Raw genomic sequence first — 13,730 nt, forward strand, 5'->3', positions numbered from 1 at the left:
TTTAATGTCATTGCACTTATATTTCTAAAGATTCTCCTTTAATAAAAAATAACTAGTTTTTGTATTGGATTTATGACCCCTTGTTCTTTTTTGCACTATATAGGAGCGGCCCCCATCAAGTTGTTGAAAGTAACTAAGTAACTTTTACTTAAAGTACATTTTAAATGAACTACTTTTTACTTTTACTTGAGTAGATTTTTAGATGGGTAATTTTACTTGTACTTAAGTAAAATTTCATCAAAGTAATTGTACTTTTACTTGAGTACAACATTTCAGTACTTTTTACACCTCTGCCTGATTCTAATCTTCACCATAACCTGATTCTAATCTTCACCATAACCTGATTCTAATCTTCACCATAACCTGATTCTAATCTTCACCATAACCTGATTCTAATCTCAAAAGGATTGTACAGGTGATAGCAGAAGTGCTGGATGTACATCCATCTGAGTTCCAGCATCTGCAGTTATGTTAGTTAAATGATCAGTGATTTACACCAGCTTCTCAGAATTTAGAGCTATGCTGGGCTGTACACTGTGGCAGAGATCAGGTGCGTTACCTGCGTGATGGCGCTGATCTATGGGGAAGCTCTCCACTGTGGCAGAGATCAGGTGCGTTACCTGCGTGATGGCGCTGAGGTCCCAGAACAGGTACGCGGGGCTGATGGTGAGCTCCTTTCCGTCCAGGGTGAGGTTCTTCTTGGCCTGCTGGGTCAGATCACTGAAGTCCTGAGCGCCGTTCAGATGCAGCAGCGCGATACTGGCCTCCGAGTAGAGCTGGAGCTGCGGAGGGAGGACAGACATCTTACACATGAACCCCAACATTGACGGGGTACACCTTCTACTCCTCAGACATCTTACACATGAACCCCAACATTGACTGGGTACACCTTCTGCTCCTCAGACATCTTACACATGAACCCCAACATTGACGGGGTACACCTTCTACTCCTCAGACATCTTACACATGAACCCCAACATTGACTGGGTACACCTTCTACTCCTCAGACATCTTACACATGAACCCCAACATTGACTGGGTACACCTCCTACTCCTCAGACATCTTACACATGAACCCCAACATTGACGGGGTACACCTTCTACTCCTCAGACATCTTACACATGAACCCCAACATTGACTGGGTACACCAAACATCTCACACATGAACCCCAACATTGACTGGGTACACCAAGCATCTTACACATGAACCCCAACATTTACTGGGTACACCTTCTACTCCTCAGACATCTTAAACATGAACCCCAACATTAACTGGGTACACCTTCTACTTTGCAGCCTGGGGGAGAGTGGCAGGACCAGACATCTTACACATCTTAGCCTCTAGGTCACGCTGCCACAGACAGCAAAACAAGCTGCGTCTTGATTTCGATTCCAGTGTTGAAATCATGATAAGAAGGGGCACATAGTGGTTAGGAGATAAGATTAGTGTACACACACAGACACACACACCATCAGAATAAACACAGCTTCCATTCATCATGTTAGACACATAGCACTCTGCTAGCACTAGCTCATCCTGTGTGAACTGTGTGAATTGAACTGTGTGAACTCACACACACACACACACGAGCCTAATTCTGTATGTGCACTCAGATTACAACATTTACAATGTGCTTTGGTGTCCTATTCCGAAACATACATAGCTGCACACACAGCCATAAAGACCACTAACACACACAGACACACACACACACACACAGACACACACACTCATAAACACAACCCCACCATTTACTATCACCCATATTCTTTACACACTTGCTTAGACCCCAAATCCCTTTCTCAAAGCCCAGACTGTGAGCTCTGAGTACAGAAGCTGAGCTTAGGGCAGTGCATGGTGCCGGTGCTATCACCATAGCCACACGCGTCTGTGTTTAGAGTGGCCCGTAAAACATACTGGCGCTGGATCACATGAATACAGACAGCAGGGATGACCAACATGGGTCAAGGAGAATATCACTTCCCTTAGACACACGCATACTTACACACACACACACACACACACACACACACGCTCTCTCTCTCCCGAATGTGAGACATTAACGCAACCAGATTACGTGACTCATATGACATGAGCAAAGCATGTGAGGTGAGATGAGATGAGATCAGACCTTGAGGAATTCACAACACCAACTCTAAAGTCTGACACACACACACACACACACACACACACACACACACACACACACACACACACACACACACACACACACACACACACACACACACACACACACACACACACACACAGCACACCACTGTGCCATCTGGCACTGGCCTAAACACCTCAAAGCACAGTTAATAAAACTGACGCAAGACCAACGCAGGTCATATCTTCTGTCATGTAGTGATCAGGCATCCTCTTAGCCACCTCAGGAGAGACTGAAACAAACAGGCATCCTGTTAGCCACCTCAGGAGCGACTCAAACAAACAGGCATCCTCTTAGCCACCTTCAGAATAGACTCTAACAAACAGGCATCCTCTTAGCCACCTCGGGAGAGACTAAAACAAACAGGCATCCTCTTAGCCACCTCAGGAGAGACTCAAACAAACAGGCATCCTCTTAGCCACCTCAGGAGAGACTAAAACAAACAGGCATCCTCTTAGCCACCTCAGGAGAGACTCAAACAAACAGGCATCCTCTTAGCCACCTCAGGAGAGACGAAAACAAACAGGCATCCTCTTAGCACCTCAGGAGAGACGAAAACAAACAGGCATCCTCTTAGCACCTCAGGAGAGACTGTAACAAACAGGGTGAGATGCATTAAACAACACCATGGCCAATGAACCCCGCTAAATTCTGATGTAAGAAAATGGTCACTGCTTCTATTTTAAAGCTGTAATATTATCATCACACACACACACACACACACAGTGAAATACTCTACTGTCGACAGTGTGCAGAGGTCCTGTGGCAGCTTTGAACAGTATAACTTTCTGACTGCTTCCTGCTATTAATGCATCAGAATGTTGGGAAGGGACTGGAAAGGGGAGGATCCAATCAAACGCAAAAAGCCCCAGCCTCAGTAATGATCTTCATTATTCTCCACTCAAAATGTACATTCAATGTACACTCATTCAAATGATATATTTTATGGGTGATCTCAGGAATAATACGTAGAGAGAAGAGTGAAGACTACACTACATGCATGGGTGAGAGACAAAATAAATACATAAATAGAGAGAGAGAGAGACGGAGAGAGAGAGAGAGACGTGTGGGTGTGAAAGAGAAGATGAAAGGGTGAAATGGAGAAGGAGGCAGAGGAGAGAAAGGTTAGCCAAACACAGCTGACCTTTCCCTGCGCCTTCAAGAGCCAGGCCAGTCCAAACAGTTGTTGTGATGTTAACCCCTCTAAACACACACACAGGCGCACGTCCACGAGAGAGGCATGCAGGTTCGTGCGCACACACACACACACACACACACACACACACACACACACACACACACACACACACACACACACACAGCCTTGGATTTCTCCCTCACACCCCTTCTATAATCATACAGCTGATGACAGGAGGCACTGTCTCACTGCAGACTTCAAATCATCTCATTGCTACTAAACAAACACAGTTGCAAACACACTCACATTCCCATTCACACACATTCCCATTCCCTCACATTCCCAATTCACTCACATTCCCAATTCACTCACATTCCCATTCCCTCACATTCCCAATTCACTCACATTCCCATTCACTCACATTCCCATTTCCTCACATTCCCAATTCACTCACATTCCCATTTCACTCACATTCCCAATTCACTCACATTCCCAATTCACTCACATTCCCATTTCCTCACATTCCCAATTCACTCACAGTCCCATTCACACACTTCACCTGACATCAACTGTAACTCCCTTACATTGATTAACGGACAGCTGTATGACACTGTAATTACAGTCAGATTCGTCACTTAATGCCAACCGATAACTTACAGATCACACTGATAAAAGATAGCTAGCTTGCTAACGGGTGTATTTGGCAACATATTTGGTAAAGATAGCTTGCTTGGTAACTGGTGTATTTTGGAAATATATTACTAGACTAAACTGGCTAAATTTAAAATAAAATAAAAAATTAGATATTGTTGCTTTAAATATGTATGAAAAGTTCCTATTGAAGCGACACTCTGAATATATTTGAGCATGAACTAATTAACTTTAAAAAGGCCTTAGGCCTTCATAAATTACATGGATCATTATTTTTGTTCATTACCAATCGGCCAAAATACATTACAGCTTATAACAGTGTCATTACTTGGAGCAATACTGCCACATAGTGGAAAAATCATGTCACTGTATACAAACAAATAATACCGTAGGGCAACCATCAACAAAACACAGGAAAGCTGTCTATAGCTTAGATGGTGATGAGGATGCTGACAAAACAAAATAGCCATAACACAATCACAGCGGAAAAACGAGAAAAACTCCTCCAAACCGTTGGAGACCAAGGAGACATCAGCTCCCTGTGTCTGCTGTGGACACACTAATGTGACTGATAAGAGATGATGTCAGCGTCCATCTTTGCCTGCCGTTAGACATCTTGTGCATCCATCTGATGGGAGTGCTCTCGGCACTGGGCCGGCCCTACTTACACACGTCTCGTGCACTTATCTAACGGGTTGTCATGGAGACGGCAAGGTTTGGGTTGGGTGGTATCTACCTGTTTGATCTTGCTGGTGACGACAGAAGGCAGCTTGACGCGGAGCTGCTCCGTCTCTTTAAAGGAGGCTGGGAAGCCACTCATGTAGGCCAGCGTCTGCATGCGCACCAGACCAGGGGCCTCCTTATCAGTCGTCTGTCAGGGGAGATCAATACACAGGAGATCAATATGACAGGAGATCAATACACAGGAGATCAATATGACAGGAGATCAATACACAGGACATCAATACGACAGGAGATCAATACACAGGACATCAATATGACAGGAGATCAATACACAGGACATCAATATGACAGGAGATCAATACACAGGACATCAATATGACAGGAGATCAATATGACAGGAGATCAATATGACAGGAACGGAAGAAGAAAAAAGAAAAAAAAAAACACAGTACAAGATCAATGTCACAATATACAACATAAAGAGAGAGAGATAGAGAAAGTGAGTGTGTGAGTGAGTGAGTGTGTCAATAAATGAATGAATGACTTAGTCAATATGCCTTAATAGAAGTACACATTCCAATGAGGAAGGGTCGTGTTTGGCCGGCATGTATTACAATGGAAAAGACCCTAAAGACCTTGAACAGTGCCCTGCATGTCAGCATGCGTGTGGGCCAGTTAAGGAGGAGTGTGCTGGGGGGACTCACCAGGTATCCCCTGGAGACGGAGTGTTTGGGGATGTCCTTTGGCACGTCTGCGTATGCCTTATCCACTGAGGGGGGAGAGAGAGAGGGAGAGGGAGAGGGTGAGGGAGAGAAAAACATTTAGACAAAGCTCTCTGTGTGTGTGTGTGTGTGTGTGTGTGTGTGTGTGTGTGTGTGTGTGTGTGTGTGTGTGTGTGTGTGGATGCAGGACTGTAACAACAAACAGGAAACACTGTCTGGAAACAGTAATTTGTCATTACTAAAAAAAATCCACAAAACTAGAACCTCCTTGTTTGTCTTCTGCATCTGTGTGTGTGTGTGTGTGTGTGTTGGTACTACTCTTTACCATCGCCCTGGGAGTGAAAGATGAGCACAGACACAGTGGTGGAGGGGTGGAGTGGTTTGGCCACCGGCAGCAGCTGTTTGGCGGAGGAGAGCGCGGGCGAGAGGGCGGGCAGCTCCTTCAGCGTGACGTTGGGGGGCAGCGCCGGGTCCAGCACCAGCACAGGGGCCATGATGCAGTGGGACAGCAGACACTCCAGACGCTCCCTAGGGAACACGGTCCAGTCAGGAGGAGGCAAGACTGGGACTGGTGATCACACATGTATAAACACATGCCTAATCCTGCTCAACACCTATGCACAGGAATATATATATATATATATATATATAGAGAGAAGAAAAGAAAGAAGAGTGAAGAAAGGAAAGAAGAAAAGAAAGAAGGAAAGAAGAGTGAAAGGAGGAAAGAAGAGTGAAAGAAGGAAAGAAGAGTGGAATAAGGAAAGAAGAGTGGAATAAGGAAAGAAGAGTGAAAGAAGGAAAGACGAGTGAAAGAAGGAAAGAGTGGAAGAAGAGTGAAAGGAAAGAAGAGTGGAAGAAGGAAAGAATAGTGAAAGAAGGGAAGAAGAGTGGAAGAAGAGTGAAGAGTGAACAGGAGTAGCTATGGATAAAGACAGTAAAGAGAGAGTGAAGAGGGAAAATACTGAAAGAAGGAGAGAAAAAAGGACTGAAAAAAAAAGTAGAGTATGGAAGGTGTCTCTTAATTTCCCTAGTTATACAGTTGAATTGAGAGGGACAGAGAGAAGAGGAGCCTTGGAACCTTGGCGCAGGTGTCAGTGAAGCACAGGTGCAAGCCAGTTTAATGACCCTATTATGATGTCATAATGGCCCAATGTAAGTCAATGGGAAAATTTGTATTTGTTTTTCTTTAATATCTTAAAAAGTATAAAGTTTAGTTTGAACGGAGTTTCTACGTTAAGCGGTTGGAGCTAAATTAAGCGCAGAAGTCGGTACAAGGAATAATGAGAAGAAGTATAAGAAACGAAGGAATAACAATACAGGGCATGTCATGCACTGTAATAAAAAAAAGCTGTCATTCATGGCGCAATTCAGCTTAATGGTCTTTTGAGCCCTCACCGTCGACTTCAAGGCAGCAGCTGCCTGGAAGGCGCATTCCACCTCCCACCCCCTGAGCCAATCATTGAACAGAGGCTGCTCCAAGCTTGCCAGTTTAGAGAAGATGTTGGTTTGAATTTGAGATTTGAGCAAGCAACTTTTAGCAACTCAGCTAGCTTTTAGCTGTTTTAAACCAAGGCACTTTACTTCAAAAATGTTGTTTTCAACCTGCTTACAAATCTGGTTAAAACAACTAGTGAAGGTGTTTTAGAATAATATTAATGCCATATACAATAACTGACTTTATGTTAACACCACTAATGAATGTTAGCTGTCTAATTATTTAGCGCAATGCTAGCATGAATCTACCGTAATTCGATTTTTAACCAAGGTAGCCTATTGTACTGCAAAATATTGATCGCGACCTGTTTACCAATCTGGTTAAAAAGATAAAGGCGAGCTGTTATTTATAGATATTAATTATTTCTCAGGCATCTAATGGCTTACAGCTACCTGTAAAGCGTACAGAGTAAGGGAGGTTGACTGCTAAATACTTTAAATTAAGGCAGCCACCAGTCTTTGGATAGCTCTCATAAGTGAGTTATTGTATATGGCATTAATATTCTAACCATCACACATATGATATATAGGTACACACACACACTTCTTAAATAAAACACTATACCTACTATCAAAGTATTTTTTTAAGATAATGTAGGCAACTGCTAGCTAGCTAGATAATGTCGGCAACTGCTAGCTAGCTGCTTGCTCAAATTCAAACCAACGTCTTGTCTAAACTGGCAAGCTAGGAGCAGCCTCTGTTCAATGATTGGCTCAGGGGGTGGGATGCGCCTTCCAGGCAGCTGCTGCCTTGAAGTCGACAGTGAGGGCTCAAAACACCATTAAGCCACAATTCATCACGCATGCAATGCATGTAAGCGAATATGATCTCAATAGTATGTTTCAAGTATAGGCTACAGCCGAAACCTCGTACGCAACAATACGCAACTGTGGGGTGCGCGAATGGACAGAGCGGCCAGCTGCCAATCACTCAACTTGCGTATGCATCCGTCGGCGGTGATTTTGAGCATAACATTCCATTTTCAGTATTCATGGCTTTCAATGTATTAAAATATCTGCTATGTTGAGGACCCACACAGGTGTAGGCTATTATTTGATTTGTCTACCCGTTTGAACGAGTACCAGTAGACCGCGGGGCCTCGGGAGAGGCAGACAACCGCATTGGTTTATGAATGAAAGCACAGCTCGTTCTGAGGAGAGCGGATAGATTTGTGTTACATCTCGAATATAATAATATTAATATTATCATTGATAAACCGGTGCGGTTGTAAACTGTCGTTCCGCTGCGAGGGCCAGCCCGACGTGCACGAATACACCTGTACAAATGCAAATGAAATGTCCACTCAAAATGCTGACAAAAGTTTGATTTCCAACGCAGCCTCCATTGGTGGGCCAATAGAAGTTAAACACACTATTAAACATATTTGTGGACAGTTTTAATAATAAAAACAAAAAGAATGGTATGTAGGTTTGTATAATAAAAATGAATAGTAATAATAGATTAACTTGAATTTTATAATTTGTGTGTTCCATTTCTGACCACTGGTTAGTTCTAGATTCATTTCAGTAGTTTGCATATATATGTAAAGAGGTAAACCTTGATAATATTTGAACCATACATGATAGCACCATGGGGCATGGACTATTGTCAATCTATTAGCCTATCTATTTTAATCTAAAGTGGAAGCAAAATTATTTCCTGAAGAATATCCTCCATTATTTATGAAAAGGTAAAATGTAAGCTAATAAGGTGACACGGTAACACAGACTGTGCACGCACAGCGCGCAATTTTTTTTTTTTTGAGCACCGAAGACCCATTTTGACCCAGGAAAAACCCTGGAGACCTCAGGAAGTCACCTAACTGCATATAGGAGAGACCTCAGGAAGTAACTTATCTCAAATGAAAGAGGAACACTGCTTGCATCATAATTATTAAGACACAGCATGTGGGCCAGTACCCTGGCACCTCTGGGTGCATAATAGCACAGAGAAGAGTAGGCTGAAATACTCTCAGGCATGCAGGCCAGGGCTTCAGTCTGTGCCCTTAAACTAAATATTTGATTTGTTCAGAACAGGTATGGGTCTCGTTCATGCGACTTTCCATCTGAAAACCGTAGCCTTTGTTTATATTGCTCAAGGGGTGCAAACAGCAATGGAAATACCTGCACTGCCTGTGAAGGAAATACATTCATCTAGCTTCTCACTTCTTTGACAAAACACACACACACACACACACACACACACTAGCTGTGCTCTTCCTGTAGTGTGGGCGAGGGGCTGCGGTTGTCTTGTTGCATTGTGAGTTTGGGTGATGCAATGATCATGCATACAGACCACTCAATCCCACTCTACTCTCTCTGTTTACTGAATACTGAACGGTTCAGGTACTCTGTGAGCAGAAACAGTGCTCTATAGCTCCACAAGCACCCCCTCCCCCACCCAGGTTTCCCCCCAAGAGTGCTTATAGATGCTGACTAATCTCTTTACTGAGTGTGTGGGCGTGGATGTGCCTGCACTGCCTCCGGGTCTGTGTTTGCTTTAAAGCCACTTTTAATCATGCCTCTATGTTTGCTTCAGTCACTGTTAATCATGTGTGTGTGTGTGTGTGTGTGTGTGTGTGTGTGTGTGTGTGTGTGTGTGTATATATGTGTGTGTGTGTGTGTGTGTGTGTGTTTACTTTGAAGCAGCTTTTACTCATGTCTGTCTGTATGTAAAGTGGCAGTTCCTCATGTTTCTGACGCATGGCCCTGATGCAGTCACTCAGATGCCTGACTAGAGCCCCCCCGCGTGACTCAGACTCACCCTTCCTTCGGCACCTCCGTCGGTTCGCTGGCGTTCTTCCCCAGGCGTTCCCTACAGAGAGACAAGCCAATCAGCTCAGTGCAGACATCAGGGTGGCTGACACACCAACCGCTGTGTGACTAGGCCTTCTGTCTTCTGTCTTAGCAGTGCAAGCTGACAGGTATTTTAACTGTGATGACGACAGCAGGTCATTTAACTGTGATAATGACAGCAGTAGCCCATATTTAGTTTACTTTTACTAGATTCTCTAACCACTAAAAAAAAAGAAGGTGGTTATTCTTGCATTGCCAAGAAAGAAGGTTAAAGCAAAACAGCCACCATCAGATTCCACTCAGAAAAGGGAAGAGGAGAGACTACGGAATCCAATGAAAATGAGAGACAAAGGAACAGTCCGATGGAACAGACAGGATCCACAGCGGAGCGGAGCAGTGCGTCTCCTGCGGCCCAGTGCGTCTCCGTACCTCAGCTCTCTCTGCTCCTCCTCCAGTCGTTCCCTCACGCCCTTCAGGTTCCGCAGGAGGTCGACGTCGGTGCCGTTCACCCAGGTGTACACCACATCGATGGGCATGGGCAGACACAGCCTGCACAGAAACCACACCGCAATCACAATCACAATCACACGCAGCTTTTGCAAAGGCTTTTTTACATTTAGCAGACGCTTTTACCCAAAGCGACGTACAAAGGAGAAAACAATCAAGCTACAAGCAATAGAGACCTAGTGTAACAATAAATACTACTTTACATAAGAAATTAAAAAAGTGTAGGAATGAAACTTCTGTGCGAGTTAAGTACTAGTCTTCTTTTTCTGCAGGTTTTACAGATACCATAGCAAATATGTCTTCCTTCCTGTGGCTCAACTGGCAAAGCAAGGTGCTAGCAGAAACAGGCTTATGGGTTTGATCCCCAGGTGGCACATGCAGACTACTGATGAAAAAGTACATTTGTACTTTGAAGTCAGTCTGCTGAATTAATAAATGTAAATGTATTGTAAATGTAAACGTGAGGACACATATATCTCTGTGTTGACTTGAAACAGAGGGCTTAGCAAGGGCAGATACAGGGGACATGTTGAGCAGTAGCCTACAGATTTACGAGAGTTATGAAGTTTCACAATTCCACACTTTCCACACATTTCAAGAACAGTGACATAAATGAGTCATAAATGGTCATAAAAGAGTCATGTCTGGTCATGTCCCTGTGTATCGGTCTGTCTCATTGTGCATGAAATGCTAGTTTGTCCACACATGACCAGGCACCAGAGACACATGGACACACTGGAGGAAGGGCACCCAGTATAATACCCAGGTGAGAAACCAGAGGAGAAGTTAAAGAGAAAGAGAAGAGTAAGAGAACGTAGTCCAGCCAAAACCAAAGGCATAAAGGCATAATCAGACTGACCTGGTCTGGAAAGATCTCCCTGCCACATTGTCCCGGTAGGAATCGAAGAGTACATGGTACTGGTCTCTGCTCCATTCAACGACCACCTGTAGGGCATAAGACAAGGCAATACATTCAGCACTCACAGTTCACAGGGTTAACTATCAGCTAGTGTATTCTATCAAACCTTCGCATTACATTTTAAATCCAATTATAGGATCGAGGTGTCCCGTCTGTACCAATCCAATGTCAATGTAACTTTAGTATGGCGTGAAATGTACCGTCAGTGGCAACAACATCATTCATATTGCCTTAAGTATAACGACCACGATCAACAGATCAACGGCTGTAGAGTATTGAGAATACTAATGTACAGTAGGTGGTTACAGTATGACTACATTGACAAGCATGTAAAGTGTCTTGCAATGGCTGGGTCGAAGATGTGGCATATGCTACGACAGTAGCTTAGAGGTGCATTACGTGAGACACCTGGTAACGTTACTTCGTCGAAAGTTAACTCACCTCTCCGAACTGAAAGGCAGATACGATCATAAGAACTATTCCCCCGAAGCAGAGGTAGAGTCCATAGCGATGGGACAGACATGTATAAGTCTGTCGCTGCAGGAGTTTGAGGGCTGAATTGATGATTACCATGGCTCCCCTCTCCTGCCCATATCTCTTCAGCTACGCACAGGTGATACACACACGCGGCACGTGAATAAATATTGAAAAAGACAATTGCAGAGAAATACCGCAGGACAGGAAATAGCCCCTAAAAGTCTCTTTGTCACCTGACGATTCGAAACTGTCAAATGCATGACTGAGGTCTGGCTGTGTGTGTTGCCAGCGACAATACGAACATTTCAACATGGCCGACTTTTCAAAATAAAAGTCCAAACTATTAATACGTTTTCAATAATAGAACGATTTGCAATACAAAAAAAATGCAATACTCACTTAACTACTCTTGCTCCCAAACTAAGGAACACTAAAACTACAGGTTGAAAAAAAAAAAAAAAAAGAGTTGGAAAAAACTTGAAATGCCTTTTTTTTAAGAGGTTCTGTACACTGTACTTTTTTGAACTGTGAACTAATGATATGACTGTGCTGTGATGAAATTATCAGTTCTGGTGTTAACATTGACAAAGTTAAATATAAAATATAAAACAGGAGTTCATGAACTGAAAATGGCTCAATATGCCATCTACTGTTTAATATCAACCCTGAACCTTACAATGCCAATGCTGACGTACATAGAGTCAACCGTTTGGGACTTATCTACATCATGACAGAGTAAACTTTGGAGGTTTTTTTGGCAGTGGATGGAGTAATGTGAAGTTACACTTTAAAACATAGAACCTCAGAGTTGTTCAGCTTAAAAAATGGTAACAGATTATATTTGGAAATAAATGATAAGAAACAACAAACACCTATCGATACATGTTAAGTAGCTAACATGCTACCTTCTCATTTCATGAGGTTATTGATAAGATGAGTCTGCTAAACATTTTAAATTCGCAGTTGTAATATACACCAAATGACCACTGATGCTGGAGAGGGGGTCTGCATGTTGATTTGCAGTAATAAGCTGTTAGCTCAAGAACTTCCAGCTTTAAATAATGACTATCATATTCTTTCATTATATGGTAATGATGATCAAACTATTATGTTATATAATGATAATGAGCAATCATTCCTGTAATGACCGCACATTCTTTAATAAAACAAACTTTGACTGGCATTTTTAAAACTCTAAAAAATATTAAAATCAGCTTGTAAGCAGCACAATAGTCAAAAGTCGTACAAAACGTTTGTCAAACCCAAGTTTCGAATTTAACGTTTAAGTGGACTTTTGTTTTGATGCTTTGCGCCGCTGCTTTGCCGCCCATTGTTGCGTTTTGTCACTTATTGTCACTGGCTCCACGCAACTGTAAACAAATCAAACCATCTTCTTCTTCATGTAGACCTTCACGGCACACCTAATGGCATAAGGCCTATAGTGCCATCTGCCCGTGGATGTGCCGAAAGACACGAAAATGCAATGTCTAATCAATTTCGTTTTCTAGGCATCTTTTATCAATGTTCAACATGACACATGATATCTAAATGCACGGTCACGTTCTATATGCTGGAGTTTTACAATGGCTAAGCTAGAATTTGAATAGGCCATCAGTTGAATCAACCACAGCGCAGCACTCAAGGTCGGCTATGCAACCCAGCTGCGCTCATAACAGACAAGGCCCAGGGCTGGGTTAGCTTCGGCCGCCATGAACAGCAGAAATCTAAAAGCAGCTTTGTCATCAACAAACCCTCAGATAAACTATAGCTGCTACATTACAGCTCTGGTGACATTTGCTGGTAGGCTACACTCCTAAAGATCCTTTGTATTTTGTGATATTTAACATTGAATGACATGGTTATTTTATTGTATTGATTGCACGTGTTTACTAAATGAGCATACAGTTGCACCATGAACAACTGTGAATTGAAATCACAGGTATGAAAACTTTCGGGAACTTAGGCAACTTATAGGTTTTCTTGCTGAGGGAACTGGTTATAGTGTGTCAGCAGTCAGGGAAACTGTGACTAATGAGAAAACAATCAAATTAAATAAATATAAATCTACAGTTTCGTTTTCTACAGTATCTGAAACTGAAGAGCTAAGTAAACTAAGACACTCCATGTTGCTGAAAATAAAGAGAACATTTCCAGACAAATAAACAATATT

The 13,730-nt window shown here is 42.8% G+C and overlaps 1 protein-coding gene across 1 annotated transcript in view; it reads right to left on the bottom strand.

Annotated features, from left to right (window-relative positions):
• The window catches only part of gnptab (N-acetylglucosamine-1-phosphate transferase subunits alpha and beta), a 35,407-nt gene extending 23,391 nt beyond the window's left edge, over positions 1 to 12,016 (bottom strand). The window contains exons 1-8 of the mRNA XM_031582317.2: positions 11,525 to 12,016; positions 11,024 to 11,109; positions 10,087 to 10,206; positions 9,626 to 9,676; positions 5,693 to 5,895; positions 5,350 to 5,414; positions 4,698 to 4,832; positions 621 to 782 (exon numbers count right to left, since the gene is read on the bottom strand). Coding sequence (XP_031438177.1) covers positions 621 to 782; positions 4,698 to 4,832; positions 5,350 to 5,414; positions 5,693 to 5,895; positions 9,626 to 9,676; positions 10,087 to 10,206; positions 11,024 to 11,109; positions 11,525 to 11,656 — 954 coding nt within the window. The 5' untranslated portion in view covers positions 11,657 to 12,016. The remainder of the gene's footprint in view (positions 1 to 620; positions 783 to 4,697; positions 4,833 to 5,349; positions 5,415 to 5,692; positions 5,896 to 9,625; positions 9,677 to 10,086; positions 10,207 to 11,023; positions 11,110 to 11,524) is intronic.
• Between the last annotated feature and the right edge of the window lie 1,714 nt (positions 12,017 to 13,730).

Source organism: Clupea harengus, chromosome 16, assembly GCF_900700415.2.
Source record: "Clupea harengus chromosome 16, Ch_v2.0.2, whole genome shotgun sequence".
Lineage (NCBI taxonomy): Eukaryota > Metazoa > Chordata > Actinopteri > Clupeiformes > Clupeidae > Clupea > Clupea harengus.